Source organism: Ctenopharyngodon idella, chromosome 3 (genome assembly GCF_019924925.1).
Source record: "Ctenopharyngodon idella isolate HZGC_01 chromosome 3, HZGC01, whole genome shotgun sequence".
NCBI classification, from domain to species: domain Eukaryota; kingdom Metazoa; phylum Chordata; class Actinopteri; order Cypriniformes; family Xenocyprididae; genus Ctenopharyngodon; species Ctenopharyngodon idella.
In genome coordinates, this window is record NC_067222.1 from 25960692 (window position 1) to 25977685 (window position 16994).

At 37.2% G+C, this 16994-nt stretch overlaps 3 protein-coding genes across 4 annotated transcripts; all 3 read right to left on the reverse strand.

The window, feature by feature from the left end:
- Positions 1 to 796: 796 nt before the first annotated feature.
- si:ch211-11k18.4 (uncharacterized) lies at positions 797 to 5567 on the reverse strand. Its single transcript, XM_051888400.1, has 13 exons — positions 5404 to 5567; positions 5175 to 5311; positions 4658 to 4769; positions 4486 to 4579; positions 4308 to 4362; positions 4057 to 4197; positions 3727 to 3887; positions 3100 to 3198; positions 2849 to 2994; positions 2566 to 2737; positions 2356 to 2468; positions 1514 to 1598; positions 797 to 1423 (listed from the first exon to the last, which is right to left on the reverse strand). The coding sequence occupies exons 2-13, from the start codon at positions 5290 to 5292 to the stop codon at positions 1367 to 1369; spliced, it is 1353 nt and encodes a 450-aa protein (XP_051744360.1). The 5' UTR covers positions 5293 to 5311; positions 5404 to 5567; the 3' UTR covers positions 797 to 1366.
- A 480-nt stretch (positions 5568 to 6047) lies between these two features.
- On the reverse strand, positions 6048 to 9341 carry ypel3 (yippee-like 3). The gene is made up of 5 exons (XM_051888411.1): positions 8995 to 9341; positions 7506 to 7624; positions 7371 to 7414; positions 7150 to 7258; positions 6048 to 7039 (listed from the first exon to the last, which is right to left on the reverse strand). The coding sequence occupies exons 2-5, from the start codon at positions 7620 to 7622 to the stop codon at positions 6950 to 6952; spliced, it is 360 nt and encodes a 119-aa protein (XP_051744371.1). The 5' UTR covers positions 7623 to 7624; positions 8995 to 9341; the 3' UTR covers positions 6048 to 6949.
- Positions 9342 to 9891: 550 nt separating this feature from the next.
- On the reverse strand, positions 9892 to 14831 carry gdpd3a (glycerophosphodiester phosphodiesterase domain containing 3a). 2 transcript variants are annotated; one of them, XM_051888410.1, is made up of 11 exons: positions 14479 to 14831; positions 13224 to 13390; positions 12737 to 12779; positions 12384 to 12519; positions 11582 to 11627; positions 11375 to 11493; positions 11148 to 11237; positions 10918 to 11051; positions 10761 to 10820; positions 10613 to 10664; positions 9892 to 10233 (listed from the first exon to the last, which is right to left on the reverse strand). In XM_051888410.1, the coding sequence occupies exons 2-11, from the start codon at positions 13360 to 13362 to the stop codon at positions 10108 to 10110; spliced, it is 945 nt and encodes a 314-aa protein (XP_051744370.1). In that variant the 5' UTR covers positions 13363 to 13390; positions 14479 to 14831; the 3' UTR covers positions 9892 to 10107. The 2 variants fall into 2 exon arrangements, with proteins under 2 accessions (XP_051744370.1, XP_051744369.1); XM_051888409.1 differs by having other exon boundaries at positions 13224 to 13430; positions 14479 to 14830.
- Between the last annotated feature and the right edge of the window lie 2163 nt (positions 14832 to 16994).

The window sequence follows — 16994 nt, forward strand, 5'->3', positions numbered from 1 at the left end:
CTATCAAATGGCTAAACTGCTGAAATCACGTGACTTTGGCGCTCCGAGTCACTGATTCGATTCGCAAAGCTCCGTTATAATGTTTTTTTTTGGCGCACAAAAATATTCTCGTCGCTTTATAATATTAAGGTAGAACTACTGAACTCGCATGAAATGTTTTAAATATGTTTTTAGTACCTTTATGGATCTTGAGAGAAGAAATGTCATTGCTTTGAATGCAGGCCTCACTGAGCCATCGGATTTAATCAAAAATATCTTAATTTGTGTTCAGAAGATGAATGAAGGTCTTACGGGTGTAGAACGACATGAGGGTGAGTAATAAATGACATTATTTTCATTTTTGGGTGAACTAACCCTTTAATGTTATCAAGGTGCTTTCATATTGTCTCTTTTTCATATAGAAGATTTCCTATTTTAAATGGGAACCGTTGAACTAAATACAACTATATCAGCCTGATTATTCTTAGGGCCGGAAAAAAGTATAATTAAATAATTAAAATACTCAACTGATTTAAAAGCCCTGACTGAGAAATTTTACTCCACCGATTTGGGCTCAGGACAATAATGGACACATGAAAATATAACATTCAGATTTCATAACATCTAAAATACAAAAATTACAGCAAAACAAAGAATCTGAAACATGATTTTTTTTTTTTAAACATCAGTAATGCACAGACACGCACAATAATGCAACAGATTCCAGAGTGGATTTGGATGTTGACTTTGACCTAGTTAGGAATCTTTCAAGTCCTTGGTTTGTGAGTTCCTGAATGGCAATGAAACCAAATACACATACATTTATTATATTTTATTATCGTAACAGCAATACGTTGACATAAAAATGTAGGAAACCGTGGTATACAAAAGCCAGCTTCAATATTTCTATTAAAATTGACAATGATGTGAATAAATACTAGGTGTCATTAGAATTTCATGCCATATATGAAGGGCTCCTTATTCTTCAGCCATTGTGGTAATTTACCATATAATACAATAAGTATTTTAGGTACAAATCAGAGAAAAGGAGAATGACTTTAAAAGCTGCTAATGCACAACAACATGATATTTCAGAGCATTAGGTCCAATCTCATAACGTGGCCCTTTAATTAACCTTTGCAGTACAATTGTTTTATTGCAATGAGACTAAAAAAAAAAAATAATAATAAAAATAAAACGGTTTTAGTCCACAGCTCCATTATTTAATGCTGGAAGACAGAGCTTCCAGGAGCAGTAGTGTGTAACTAAATGCCCATAAAATGGCTCATCTGTGTCAACTACATTACAGGAATGATTAGATGCAGTTTAGTGGTACTTCTGGGAGCTGTTTTCTTCCTATCCAGATCTTTGAATTGTAGATTCCCTCTCAGTTCATGTCCTGATCACCCACACTCTGACGCAGGTACTCCTCATAGAGATTTTTCTGCAAAAACATACAAGCGAATCATTAGATGAGTCAGTCTCCACTGTAGCCGTCTTTAGATGTGTCAACAACAACAAATGCACACTATACCTTTTTGGTCTTGACCACCTCTTGGACATACTCCAGTTTTTCCTGAAGCTGTCTCTTTTGTTTCCCAGAGAGTGTTGGTTTAGTTCTAAAAGTGGAATGAAGAGGAAAAAGAGAACACACACACTTAGCAAAATGCTGAAGCTTTTCCACACAATAAAAGTATATGGTTTACAGGGGCATGCATTAGAATAAGATTATATAGACCAGGGGTGTCCAATCCTGCTCCTGGAGGGCCACTGTCCTGCAGAGTTCAGCTCCAACCCCAATTAAACACACCTGAACCACATAATCAAGGTTTTTAGGCATACAGGAAACTTCCAGGCAGGTGTGTTGTGGCAAGTTGGAGCTAAACTCTGCATGACAGTGGCCTTCCAGGACCGAGTTTGGAAAACCCTTGATATAGACCATAAAACTTGCACACTATTTATATATAAAAAAAAAAAAAAAAAAAAAGATTTATATATATATATATATATATATATATATATATACTGCCAGGTCTTTAATAATATTATTAATTATTTTTATTTTTATTATTATTATTATTATTATTATTATTATTATTATTAATAATAGTCCATAAAAATTCTGCACTATATTCCAAGGCTCACAACATTATTCACTAATCTTCCCCTCTGCTGCAGCTCTAAAAAAATAAATAAAACTGTGTTTTGTCATTTTTGGAGCTTGACTGTGAACATTCTGGTAACTATTTCATTTTGTGCACCACAGAAAAAGCCACTTAGGAAAAGGGTGAGTAAATGTCAATTTTCATTTTTGGCTAAACTATCCCTTTTAACTACAAGTGTCTGCATGTATAAGTTTATAATCTGCTTTTTCACCTGAAAGAGAAGCGCGCAAGGAGGAGAAAGATGAAGGACAACAGCACCAGTCCAGCACAACTGTACAGCTGCACTTCCACTGACAGGGACTCAAACGCCTTCACTGCAGGAGCCTGAACACACAAACCCACACTTACATCAGTATCTACAACAGAAACACACACACACACACACACACACACACACACACAAATGCATATCCATACTAACCACATATAGCGACAGTGCCTCTGTGCCGTTATTTCCCAGCATGAGCTCCAGTACTTCCCTGGAGAGGCTGCCAAGCACCAGGATGACGAGCAGCACTAGGGGCACAGTGAAACCCAGCATGCCCAGCAAACAACCCTTAAAACGTGCTCGACGGTTCTCTATACTGCAGTGCCTACAGAGAGTAAAATGCACAATGGCAACTGTTATTTGACATTTGACATCTAATAAACATTACATATGTACACAAAATGTATAGGCAAATGCCAAGCCAAGAATTCACTACCTGTCATTATCAAGTGTCTCAGTGATGGCCTCAGTGATGAGGTTACAGTCCTTCTCCAATGAGTTAAGCGTGTTCTGCACAGTCTGGTTAATGGTCTTTTCTATAGTCCGACACACCTCCTCAATCTGATTGACACATCGGCTGGGCTGATGATGGAGACAGTGAGGAAAGATACTTTAATATTCTTCACTTACAAAAAAGATAAAGTGTTTGTCACATTAAATGGCGAGAAGCTGAAAGGTTTATGATACCTTATTAGGGTTGGGAACGTAGATGGTGGGCATGTCAAAGCCACACTTGTTGAGTCCCGGACGCTTGCAAAGCTCCTGCACAATCTGCATCATAACTCTCTGAAATAACCAATAACACAGGCATCAATGTGCCATAATCAAGAAGTCAGACTATAATCCTTTAAAGATCTTCTCCTTTACAATCCCTTGAAACAGTCACATACACCACCATTCAAAAGTCTGGGGTCAGTAAGATTTTTTTTTTTTTTTTAAATGAAATTAGCTTATTCAGTAAGGACATTTTGGATTGATGGAAATGATAGTAAAGACATTTATAATGTTGCAAAAGATTTCTATTTCAAATAAATGCGGTTTATTTAGTGTCTAGACTAGAATCTAGACTTTCAGATTTGCCATCACAGGAATAAATTGTTTATTTTTAAAAGATATTCACATTTAATATTTTAAAATATATTAGAATAAAAAGCTAATTTAAAAATTGTATTAATATTTTATAATTCACATTATTACTGTATTTTTGATCAAACAAATGCAGCCTTGGTGAGCAGAAGAGAATGGCTTTGAACGGTACTGTACATGCAAAATAAAACCTAACAGTGAAGATTAGTGTGTATCAGAGCAGTTTACTTGTCGATCAGACTCTCCTCCAGCCTCGTCAGCTTTACTGAGATAAAAACGAAGACGGTCCCCTTGCTTCTCATTCAGTTTCTCTACAATGCTGAGCGTTCGCTTGCATAAAGCCTGTCCCATTGGGTCAAAGAAGACCAGGATCAGGTCACAGAGCTCACCTGGTGTAGACAGGTAGAATACAGAGACATATTTTTATATATATATATATATATATATATATATATATATATTTATTAGGATCATAAACATACGCTAAATATATACACATGCAATCAACATATCAATGTCAACTCCTAAACACACAAATAACTGAAGACAAACACACACCGAGCCACAGAACAGCTTGGTCCACGTCAAAGGGGTACTTCATATCACCATCCACCAGACCAGGAGTATCAACAAAAGTCACCAAGCTGAAACGTTTCTGTCGTGAAGTGCAAATCTCAGTGCCAAGGTATTCTGAAACCCCTGAAATTAAGAGAAAGTTGCGTTTCAGACAAATTTATGCACATTTGCAATGTAAACCTATAAGCTTGTAGCGTTGCTTTTATTACACTTTCCAAAATTCAACAACAAACCTTTAAAGTCTTGCAGTGGTTTGAAGTGCGGATAGAGATGGAGCGTTGCATTTCCCTAAAACCAACACAACAGTTGTTATACATTAAAAGGTGAAATGCATTTATATCAGTAATGCCAATTTCATCCCCAAACACACAAAACTTTAATAAAAAAAATGTATGGGTGGGCCATGCTTACGGTGAGCGATTCCCTCTTTCGCCCACTGGTAACAAAGCTGAAGCCCTGCGTCTCTATAGCGACCCCTGTCCTTTGTATATGCTCCTCCACATACCTGCAGAATAAAAACATGCTTTCTCAGTCTCGCACTAATCTGAGTATAAAGTTGCAATCCGTGTATATAATATCCTACCAATTGATAAAGCTGCTCTTTCCAGCTGAGTGGTTCCCCATCAACATCACAGTTATCTTTTTCCGGGGAGGCAGCAAGGTCACCCCAACAGTTTGAGCGATTGTTATTAGTCCTGTAGCACAAAGGAATTACTGGTTAGACGAACTGGACTGGAAAAGAAAGTCATTTATTTTTAATTCAGGTTTAGAGACTGAATTAAAATTTTTGGGTAAACTGACCTACATTTTTGGGTAAACTAAACTTTAATGTCACCCACTGAGTAACAATCACAGCCAAAAAAAAAAAAACCTTTACACAATTAAACTTTATGTATTAAGGTAAAGAATGTAATGAAAGCAAAAGGGTGAAATGCTCCTGGCACTCTGAAGTGAATAATTGTCAAACCAACAACCGGCGTTTTAGCTATCCGGCTACTGTTAGCACCTCTCACTCACGCATGGAGACAGACCTAATACCTTACTAAAGCAAATAAATGAATGAGAATGTAGTCGTTTATAAAGGGATTTTTTTTTCTAACCGCTTTCCGGATTGATGTACATCTGATGGCAGTCCCGTAAGATGCGCTCGTCGCAAGACACACTGCCAGATACTGTGTCGGCATTTGCAGCACTCCTGCTTTTGATTTTCCCAGACATCGTGATGTAAAATTATGGGCTGTAATAAAGCAGCGTGTTTTATCGTGTACAAAGTAAAATCGACTGGCAAAATTGTATGAAATGTAAGAAAAGACAGAGAATATTACTCACATCCAAATGAAGTTCAAATCGCCCCGGTCCGCTGGTTAACGCTGGCCACGTCACCGGTGTTTTGCAGGGCATTGTGGGAGTTGTAGTCTTTATTATTCCGTTTTGCTCGCGTTGTTTCTGATAATTAGGGCAGAAAGGCGGTTTCTTGTTTCCGCCTTGGCTATTTATAAACCCTGTTTATAAACCACGTCGTCTGTAGAGTATTATATAACAATTAATCATTTGGGAGTTGGCCCTTTGTACTTCAGAAGTTTGTGAGGTGAGCCATTTGGCTAATTCATTTGAGAAACTTCTTTCATTACAACTGTAGTATGAAGGTGCCATGCTAATCATTTTATAATATATATATATATATATATATATATATATATATAAAAATATATATATTTTGTGTGTGTGTGTGTATCAATATATGTGCAAAAATATATTAGATCACAAGTATTACGGACTCATTAAAAAGTCCATAATACTTGTGATCACTGCACAATGAAAATGTCCTATGTACAATTGTATACTGTGTACTTTGTTTATAATGTATACTTTTTAATGCCATTTAAATGTTAAAAATTAACTTCCTAACCTAATTTCAATGGAGGTGAAAAATAATAAAGTGGGGAAAAAAAAAAAAAAAAAACCATGACAAGTTTTTATTTACCCCATACTTTAATGTAAAGAATTCAGGTTAATGTCATACACATTAATGGTTTAGCATTCAAAGAAATACTTTGCTACACAATCATAAACACATTTACATGGCATGTCTGCTCTAGCATGATCAGATCAATGTCTCTGTACATGCTCCTCAAATGTCAGATTATACTTACAACATTTATCATAGACAAAATGCACAAACAAGATGAACATAAAAATGAATTACATCTTATAAGCTGTAAGTGAAGTGTCTTAACTGTGGACCATCTCTATTCTACAGCCAATAAGCCTGATGTTTGCCCTTTCATACTCGCACACACAGACAAACACACACACACACAAACAAACTTGAGCAGATGTTCGTTTGTTGGGATTCCTCAGTGACTTGGTAAATTAAAAGATGGATTCAACCGAAATTACTGAATTTGGAGGCATGAATCATCCTTTATGCAAACTCTCTCACACGCATATTGCACATAATCCTCTCTAAGCCACACACACAAAACACATATAGTAAAATAATTTCACTCACACTACCTCGTTCACAAAGACCTCGTTCTTTAAAGTAAAAAGGAATTGAATAAAAAGTCATTGGATCGTGGCATTTTCATCACACTTTGTTTAAACCTCATGAATTGCACTTAATCGGGAGAATTTGAGGGCTTGTGTCAAAATCCCAACAAAAATCAAGAATTTTTTAAAACTGGATTTAAGTGGTTGATAAGAATTTTAGCACAGTTTCTCCTAAGCCTGTCTTGCACACAAGCACACCTCAAAACACATAAAAAAAACAAAACACACACACAAAACAATCACCCAAGATACATATATAAAAGAAAGCATATCTCATGCCATTGCAAGCGGTGACAGCAAGTTAAAGCAAAGGCTGAAGTCTTCAGTCCCAGCCATTATCCTTAATCATGTGAGATAATTCAATAATAAACTTCCCCTCCTTATACTTCTGACTTAACTCAAATGCCTGCTCCTGTAGAGGAAGGGAGAAAGAGGGGGAAAAAAATTGTGATCAAACTGTAGGGTAATGATAAGTCATTTAGGCATGTCATTTCATTTTCTTAAAACATAAAATACACTTACATATTTCCAGCCCAGTGTGGTGTGGCAGTTCTCACAGTAAATATCAGCCACAGCATGAAGACCGGTCAGCAGCAGCCTTTCCTCTGCTGGACCACAACCTACATTCACCCTAAAAATCACAAAATTACAGTTACAGTAACAGTTAAGCAAAATATTTGCAAAATATTATATCACGAATGTGATCTAATTTCTGAGATTTATTTTCCAGAAGGGATACTCACACAGAATTGAACAGGTAGGCGCGTCCTTGGCTGCCTTGAAATGACTGAAAATAGACAAACATGCGAGTCTAACGCAAACAGCATCATAATTCTAGCTGTAAATGTGCCACAAAAGTCACACAAAGTAACTCTCACCTTTGAAATTAGGTCATCATGGTTGGCCAGGTGTGCACGGCAGTGGACGCAGCTGTAGCGACGGTGACAGGAGTCCAGATAGGCCTGGAAAGTTTTGGCCTTGGTCTGCTTCACCATGTCTTCGAAGAACACAGACAAACAAAAACAATGTCAGATCATATCTGCAAAGATAAAAAAAAAAAAATCCTGCTGCACCTTCTCGTCTGAATCTGACCATGAAAATGCTGCAAAGCAGCTTTGACTGCCAACACAGTTCATGGCGAGGTTGCCAAATAGTTTTGCGTAGTTAAGAAGCATGGCATTGACATCAACCAGTAATGTTGTGAACATAAAAGCAGACTAAATGCTTTCAGATTGATTTTAGGCATGCTGGATGTGACATTTACAGCAATTCTTTTGTTTAGGTGTTTGAAAAGCGTTTTAATATCATCTCATATTTCATATCCTTTTTTCAGAGATATACCAGGAAAAAAGGAAACATCCACATGACCTACTTTGCTTGGCTGCCCACACTGTAGTTACCCCATATATGGCCCGCCAGGCACGAGGGTAAACAGGAGTGAGAGGTAGGCCTAATGGATAACTATGCCACAGCTTTAGATAAAATATGGTGTTATAAAATCTTTCAAAAATCACCAAATCTCCACAGCTCACGATTTTAGTTTCGGTTTTTATGAACTTCAGTGCTACAGCTCGGCCCACAAAACAGCTGAAAAATAGCGATGCACGACTCGTGAACGAATCGTTCATAGGAGTCGGGTGCTTTCAACAATTCGGTTGAACCGGTGTACAAAACCTATTCGTCATGGGCCGAAAACGTTAATATTCAGCTAAATTTGCAGTGAGCCAGAATGTCAGTGATGGGGCAAAAATCTAATTTTGCAAATTGCAAAATATTACAAATAAAGCTTACTGTAAAGTAATTCACTTTGTGTCAATCCGTAATAGCATTACATTAGAACGTGCCAAAACATTTATTTAAATGTAAATTCAAATTAAACGTATTTAAATGTAACATCACCATTCAAATTACAAATGTAAATTATTAGGTTCTAAATAGCTTTTTATTAGATGAATCACCGCTGCAACAAAATGAATCCGAAGACACGAAATTACAATAATATCATCACATACAGGCTAAATATAGAAAGAAAGAAAAAATGTGTCGGGGACCACGCAATGAAATAAAATCGTCACAGCTTAAAAGAACTGAATCGTTTTTTTAATGAACTGTTCGAAGGAACCGAGTCATGGAATTGATTCGGACTTCCAATCACTACTGGAAAATCTCACCAACTCGCGCGACTAGATGCACGCTAAATTAGCGTTTTAAACTAACCTCCTCTACATATCCAAGTGATATAGTTTCTTCACAATTTCAGCACAGTATACAGGTTATCAACCCATGAGTGGATCCGTTTCACAGTAGAACCTTTCTAACATGCTCGCTCTATTTGAAATGCTAGGCAACAATAAAAAAAGGCCTCACCTATATATGAATGATTTCTTCAAGACAAACGCTGTTCCCGGTATTGTCACCAGAAGAGAAGCGTGCTCAACTAAACGGCATGAAGCCTGAGCATTCACTGAGCTCACTTTGAGCGCACTCAACCAAACAAACGTGCGGCTTTTCCTGCAGTTCCCTCCTTTGTGTTCCTCCTGTCGACCTGCTCTAAAGCCCAGCCGTGCGATTTTAACCGAAAGCCTTGTAATTTCCAAAACTCAAACAAGCCACCGTGCAGAATATGTCGCAACCGAAAATAGTCCGTAGATTTGTTTACTGTATTTTTTGAGGAAGTGTCTTATACGTCATATGGCGCAAAACAAACCGCCCTCGACCAATCACAATCCAGAAAGAGGCGTTCTGAATATATAGGTCAGCCAATCAGATGCGCTCTTCCCGTGCGTTTGAAGTCACCTGAATGATACAGTTGCGTTGAAAACGTTTCAACGAATAAAAACAACAAAAACGCTCGTGTTTTGGTTATCTTTATCTTATCGATTTTTTTTTTTTTTTTGGAAGTGGTGATTTTTGTGTCCTCTGTTTGTTTACATGACAAGTAGTAAGTCACTTAGACGATATGAAAATAATTACATGTATTATGTACCTCGAGCGACGTTTTGTATGACATCAAATGTTTCATTGAAAGATAATGCATTTTTTTCTGGATGTAAATACAATCTTTTTTAAAGGACAAGGCAACCTTTAATGTCAGCTGATCATGTTGGGCACAGCTGGATGGACTTTGCACGGTCTCTCGCTAAAGTCTTGTTTGCAAACATGGGCAGGGAGGCGCTAAACTGAAACCGACTGAAAAACACAATAAACATGCAATGGACACGGTGGGATGATAAAGGAGCAAAGAAAAACCCTTAAAACAGTCCATTTGTAAAATATATTTGTTCCATTTATTTTTGTGTGTTCATAGTCACACAAATTGTCCTAAGAAGATTGCGTAAACAAAGTTTCATTTGTACACTGTACTTTATAGCCAGTGTTGATAAGGTGTGAGTGCTGTTAAAATAAACTTGGCAGTATGATTAAAAGCAAACAGCATTTGTACAGTGTTTGACTAGACAAAGGTACACTCTGTGCGTTTGATCATGTGGCTTGTTTGCACCTAATACAGTTTGATAACAGGGTGGGATAGTCAGACATGACTCCAGTTGCTCCTGCGGCAAATGCTGCCTCGATATCCTGTTCGTCATTACAAACAAAGAGATGAATCTAAAGAGAAACAGAGAAAGAAAAACATGCTGTTTTGTATTTTGAAGCATGCAGGTACTCCCAATGTGAGACCAATTGCATAAACACAGCTACTATATTAAGACTGTGTTGTGTCTGACCAACTAGCAGTTAATCAAGGGGTAACAAGTCTTACTTTTTGGATTCAAATTAGATGTATGTATTTTCAAATTAGATTCAATGTATTTTTTCATGTAAAAAGTTGATCAATCTTAAAGACAAAAGATGACTAGCTTGTAAGACTAGTCCAAGCAGTTTATGCAACCAGACACAGTTTCTCACCGAAAATACAAGTTACTCAATACACTATGCTGTTTCTTAATATTACAACATATGGACATGATATAGCATGACCACAAACCTGAATTCCTCTGTCTCTGAGGTGCTTGAACATGCCTTTTCTCATTGTCAGTCTGCCACAGAAACATGTAAAACACAGAAAATCATTTCAAACTAACTTATTTTTTTATTTTTAGGTTTATTTTGACACCACTACTAAGAAAAGTTACCTTTCAATTAAAAAGATGACCAGACTGCTTCTCAAAATCCACATGTCGGGTATATATTCTCTGTAGTAGGAAAGAGTTAAGTGAAATACGCATCTGCGTGATTACCATGCACACAACATAGTATATCCTTAACCCCAAATTTTTGGTGTATACAGACCTGTTGAAGATTTGTGGCAAGTAGAACTGCAGGAAACTCTCTCCGAGGGGAACAAATGGCAGAAGACCAGTGTAGTACAGCAGAAGCAGCTGTAAACCTCGCTTTACAGTGAACATATAGGGCATAGAGGAGTTCTGCCATTGACAAAAAAGGAAACAGTGACAAAGAAGTATGTGGGCTATTTATTATTGAAACAAAACGGGTAGAGTGGGACATAAATGCACACGCACTGTTTTGCGACAGTTTTTCATGATGGTGGAGTCAACAGAGGCCCAAACTGAGATGCCGTCTCTGTTGTATTTTTTCACAAGATCAGAAATCTGAAAGAGACAGCGCATAAAACTAATGTTAAAAATATGTAATTAAATATGGTTGAAAATTTAGGGAAAATATATTAGGGGCCATTATGTGGCTCAGGTATTGAAGTACATGTCGATAATGATGATCCCGCTCTTGCCTTCTCAATTAGCATAGTGTTATTTTCTTTCACTTCGATGTTCACAGCTATATGAGGAAATTTGCGGAAAACATCCTCTAATAACGCAAAGTTTCTATCTGATCCAGTGCTGAAGTGGCCTGTACAAGGGGAATTAATAAGAGTGTAATCATTATGCATTAATAAAGATGTTAATACTGGCAATATATCATTGCTAAAAACACACACCAGCCTTGAAGGTGACCTCGAGTGTCTCTTTATAAGGTGGCAACTCCTAAAAAAAAAAAAAAAAAAGAAAAAAAAATTTAAATAGAAAACTACTTATTGACCAAACAGGAAACAAGAAAATAACCAGGCAGAATACAACCTAAAAGTCCAAATAACAGAAACACAAAGTGCACAAAACAGAGAACATGTAACAATACACTATTGTTTAAAATTTCGTAACGATTTTTTAATGTTTTTGAAAGAAGTCTCTTATTCTCACCAGGCTGCATTTATTTGATCAAAAATACAGTAAAACATTAATACTGTGATTGTGAAATATTATTACAGTTTAAAAGAATTGTTTTCTATTTAAATATATTTTAAAAAGTAATTTATTCCTGTGATGGCAAAGCTGAATTTTCAGCATCATTACTCCAGTCTTCAGTGTCACATGATCCTTCAGAAATCACTCTAAAATGATGATTTGATGTTTAAGAAATATTTCTTATTATTATCAAAGTTGAAAACAGTTGTGCTGCTTAATATTTTGGGGGAAACTAATTCATTGTTTTCAGGATTCTTTAATGAATAGAACTTTTTTTTTTTAAATAGAAATCTTTTGTAATATGATAACTGTCACTTTTGATCAATTTAATGCATCCTTGCTGAAAAAAAGTATTATTTCTTTAAAAAAATAAAAACTTCCACATGGAAACTGCATTATTTTTTAATCATTGAAAAGTGTAATTAGAGAATTATTTGTAATAGCATAGTATAGAGCAGCGCAGTATATCAGAAGAAAATGTTAACCTTGACCTCTGACCTCCAGGTTTAAGGAGGAGACGGTGACATCTTCCCCAGTCTGCCTCAGGAGGTTCTCATCATGTGACACAATCACATGACTATCTTTAGTCAAGTGACAGTCCAACTCCAGCATCTCTGTGCCCATTTCAACAGCACTGACAGGTAAACAGAGAGTAATTTTAATCAGTGTGGCAGGAACATTCAGGGCAGATGTTTTCAGTGAAGATTATGTTAATACTAAATTTAAATAATTTTTAAGATTTTTTTAGGCCTCCTGGTTGAGAAACACTGAGCTGATACTGATACAAGAAGCTGATACTAATCTACCATTCAGTCCAAAAGCATTGAGTCATAGACCAGCTTCACACTCACTGTGTAAAAGCCTCCATAGTGTTCTCAATCCTTTCACCACAGCCTGAGGACAGAGAGCAGGAGGTCAGAAGCTGTGGACCCACGCTCACACACAAACATAAAAATTCCTCCTAGACTTAATCACTCACTCAGTCACATATTAACTAGCACTTTATATACAAACCCCATGAGGAAAACATTCACACATGCTGTCACAAACACAGAATTCTCTCCTGCTGTTTATTGACAGTTTATGAAGTAGTCACAGGATTTCTCTAGATGGCTTTTATAACTTTTGATGCTGAATGATAGTTCATCTATCACCTGAAAGAATTTGGCTGTGACATGCAAAGAGCAACAAGTGCAGTCAGAAACATTTTGGTTCATTTTAAAGATAACTGAATAGTCAACTGCAGCATTATTACAATTAATTAGGTTTAATGTGGTTTAAATTTTAAAAGCAAAAGCCAAGAATCCCAAGCCCCAGACATGAGATCAGATACTGTACCTCCCCTATGAGAGATGTGGGCACAGTAGAAGGCGGTCTGCTTCTTCTTGTGCAGAATATGAGGGTTCTTCAGAAAGTACAGTGACGTGAGAGCGTAGCCCCCTACTGCTGGGAGCAGGTAGTACAGGTAGCTCGCCATAATAAGTGGAAAGATGAGATCTCAGGGGCTAAGAGAGCACCAGATGAATGCAAAGATGGAAATATGATCTTTGAAAGAAAGATGGAATTTTAATATTATGTAATATTTTATGAATATTACACATTAATAACATTAAATGAATGTTATTATATTAAGTATTATTTATACACATCAAAGCATGTGTATATACGCTGCCCGGCCAAAAAAAAAAAAAGTCGCTGTTTGGATTTTAATAGGCAACTACTTAAGAATCTATGAATGGATCATTATTACAGTGATTATTATGTTTCTAGCATGTTTTATGTTTGGCAACAGTTCTTTCTAACCCTAAAAGATGGAGTGTGTAGCTTTTCATTTCTTAAACAACCATGTAGGAAGACACATCATGGCCATATTCCAGGATGACAATGTCAAGATTCATCAGGGTTAAAATTGTGAAAGAATGGTTCATGAAGAATCATTTTCACACATAAATCGGTACCTCTGAGTCCAGACCTTAATTTCATTGAAAGTCTTCGGGATGTGCTGGAGTAGACTTTACAGAGTGCTCGCCTCTTGCATTGTCTGATGGAAACAATTATTTCACAACATCACAACATTTATTTCCATCGAGAGGTGCATCATTTTTTGGTCAAGATCTTGTATTGACAATGCAAGAGGTGAGCACTCTGTAAAGTCTCCTCCAGCAAATCCCGAAAACTTACACTGAGGTTAAGGTCAGTGCCAATTCATGTGTGAAAATGATTCTTCATGCTCTCTCCTAACCATTCTTTCACAATTTGAGCCTGATGAATCTTGACATTGTCATCCTGGAATATGGCCATGATACATCTTAATACATGGTTGTTTAAGAAATGAAAAGCTACACACTCCATCTTTAAGGGTTAAAAGAACTGTTGCCAAACATATAACATGCTAGAAACATAATAATCACTGTAATAATGATCCATTCATAGATTCTTAAGTATTTGCCTATTAAAATCCAAACAGCGACTTTTTTTTTTTGGCCGTGCAGTGTATATAATAATAATAAAAATCAATAAACCATCTACTTATTATCTGTTTCTCCCCTTAATTATCATTAAAAAAAAAAAGAAAAAAAAAAAAAAAACTTACCAGGACTATTTGTTTCTTCAACTCCTTAATTGAGATATCCTGGGGTATCTGATCCAAGTACACGGCAACTCCCACAAGCACCTGTTCTCAATGCTAATACCAATATGACTGTCCTTATCTTTCCTTTTTTTTTCTCCTTGTATCTCTCACTGTAATTTACCACAGTTTCAAAGCCACTCCTGTTTTTAATCCCTCACCTTGCCTACCTATCATATTACTTTGCAAGAAATGTTGCCCAATGTGCTCCAAAGAGAAGCAAAACTACACAGCAATGTAAAGGTCCCACCTTTTCCCTGAATTCCTCCTAATATTAATGCAACCACACTAGACTTAAACAATGAAATCTTTCTCTGTAGGTGTGTGTATTCAGTAATCAGTCAGTCATTGGAGGTTACACACTCTTTGTGACTCCAAATTCCCCCCTCCTTTTTTTTTGTGACTGTCAATGAGGTTTGTTGGAATGCGGTTTGCTCTACTTTTTGAGCGCATTTAGCATGTGCAGGTTGTCAGCGACCTCCCAGAACATATCATTCTGCTTGCTTTTTATATGTACTTAATGACTTTAATGATTAAGTAATAAACATATACAATACATATTCTCGCTAGTGCAAATTAGGCATGATTTGAAGGGAGAAACAGCAAAATTGAGAAGAAAAGCACAAGGGGCTTCTGTATCATTGCAACAGTCGGTAGAAGGTAGTGGAGGACACGTGCTGATGTTTGGCCAGTATTCATGTTTTCACACATGTCAGTGTTTAACAAAGGCTTACAGTTGGTATATATATTGTGACAGTAATGCACACACAACAAATGTACACACTCTGTTGATTCTGCCTGTCAGCAGAGCATTTTTGTTTTCTGTTGTGCTGGTTTTGTATAGAATTGCTGAGAGACTGTTAGCGAACAAAGGGCGGCAGAGACAGATGGTAAGTGAGGCAGAGAGAGAATCCTTTCCTAATGTGTAACAGCATTTATTTACCTCAGTCTCATATTAAAAAAATGCAGTGAATCAATGTATTGAGTCAGTTTTACATTTGAATCAGTGGTACTTGACAAGTATGCAAGCACACCCTCAACCTTAATAGCTTGATCTGTCTTCGCCTCGCAGCAGAATTCTCAACCCATGCTGAAACATGTTGTCGAAGCAGAGGAGTGGTCCAACTGGACAGACAACTTGGCTTGTTTGAAAGGAGAAAAAAAGTAAAAGCTCCCAGAAAAACAAGGAGTGGAATTTGGGGGAAAATATTAGTCCATTGTTTTAGCCATAAAACAATTAAACATTAACTTCTAGTAATGTTTACCTTTGCTCGGTTTAAACTTGACATGCACATCATCCATGCATTATTTTTTCATTGCTAAAGAAAATTAAGTAGCTTTTGAATGCTATAATGCCACTCCCTTTACAGGAAACCAGATAACTATCTTGCATCATGGGAATATGGCTAAAGGCAAAAGTAACTGTGGCTGTAAGGTTGCAATTTATTCACAATACACAGGTAATGTTTGGAACAAGGTCATAAATACATTATTAATAAACAGAGAAAAGATAATGATGATCTATATTTGAGTGCCAATAAAAAAGGAGAATTGAGCGCTAATTAAAATAAAGTTACTTTTGCCATAAGCTGATTTTAATTCGACATACACTATGTTGCCAAAAGTTTTGGGACGCCTGCCTTTACGTGCACATTAACTTTAATGACATCCCATTCTTAATCCGTAGGGTTTAATATGGAGTTGGCCCACCCTTTGCAGCTATAACAGCCTCAACTCTTCTGGGAAGGCTTTCCTCAAGGTTTAGGAGTGGGTTTATGGGAATTTTTTACCATTCTTCTAGAAGCGCATTTGTGAGGTCAGGCAGTGATGTTGGCGAGAAGGCCTGGCTCGCAGTCTCCACTTTAATTCATCCCAAAGGTGTTTTATCGGGTTGAGGTCAGGACTCTGTGCAGGCTAGTCAAGTTCCTCCACACCAAACTCGCTCATCCATGTCTTTATGGACCTTGCTTTTATGCACTGGTGCGCAGTCATGTTGGAACAGGAAGGGACCATCCCCAAACTATTCCCACAAAGTTGGGAGCATGAAATTATCCAAAATGCCTTGGTATGCTGAAGCATTAAGAGTTCCTTTCACTGGAACTAAGGGGCCAAGCCCAACCCCTGAAAAACAACCCCACACCATAATCCCCCCTCCACCAAACTTTACACTTGGCACAATGCAGTCAGGCAAGTACCGTTCTCCTGGCAACCGCCAAACCCAGACTCGTCCATTGGATTGCCAGACAGAGAAGCGTGATTCGTCACTCCAGAGAACACGTCTCCACTGCTCTAGAGTCCAGTGGCGGCGTGCTTTACACCACTGCATCCGACGCTTTGCATTGCACTTGGTGATGTAAGGCTTGGATGCAGCTGCTCGGTCATGGAAACCCATTCCATGAAGCTCTCTACGCACTGTTCTTGAGCTCATCTGAAGGCCACATGAAGTTTGGAGGTCTGTAGCTATTGACTGCAGAAAGTTG

Bases quoted from the DNA above. Each gene is read 5' to 3' on its own strand.
- si:ch211-11k18.4 (XM_051888400.1), bottom strand. From the start codon at position 5,292: ATGTCTGGGAAAATCAAAAGCAGGAGTGCTGCAAATGCCGACACAGTA. The intron at 4,580-4,657 runs GTAGGATATTAT...TTTATTCTGCAG, and splicing joins AAGAGCAGCTTTATCAATTG to GTATGTGGAGGAGCATATAC. The intron at 4,363-4,485 runs GTAAGCATGGCC...TGTTGGTTTTAG, and splicing joins GAAAGAGGGAATCGCTCACC to GGAAATGCAACGCTCCATCT.
- ypel3 (XM_051888411.1), bottom strand. From the start codon at position 7,622: ATGGTGAAGCAGACCAAGGCCAAAACTTTCCAGGCCTATCTGGACTCC. The intron at 7,415-7,505 runs GTGAGAGTTACT...GTCTATTTTCAG, and splicing joins ATGATGACCTAATTTCAAAG to TCATTTCAAGGCAGCCAAGG. The intron at 7,259-7,370 runs GTGAGTATCCCT...TGTGATTTTTAG, and splicing joins GCCTACCTGTTCAATTCTGT to GGTGAATGTAGGTTGTGGTC.
- gdpd3a (XM_051888410.1), bottom strand. From the start codon at position 13,362: ATGGCGAGCTACCTGTACTACCTGCTCCCAGCAGTAGGGGGCTACGCT. The intron at 11,494-11,581 runs GTGTGTGTTTTT...CCCCTTGTACAG, and splicing joins CGAGGTCACCTTCAAGGCTG to GCCACTTCAGCACTGGATCA. The intron at 10,234-10,612 runs GTTTGTGGTCAT...GTTTCTCTTTAG, and splicing joins TCAGAGACAGAGGAATTCAG to ATTCATCTCTTTGTTTGTAA.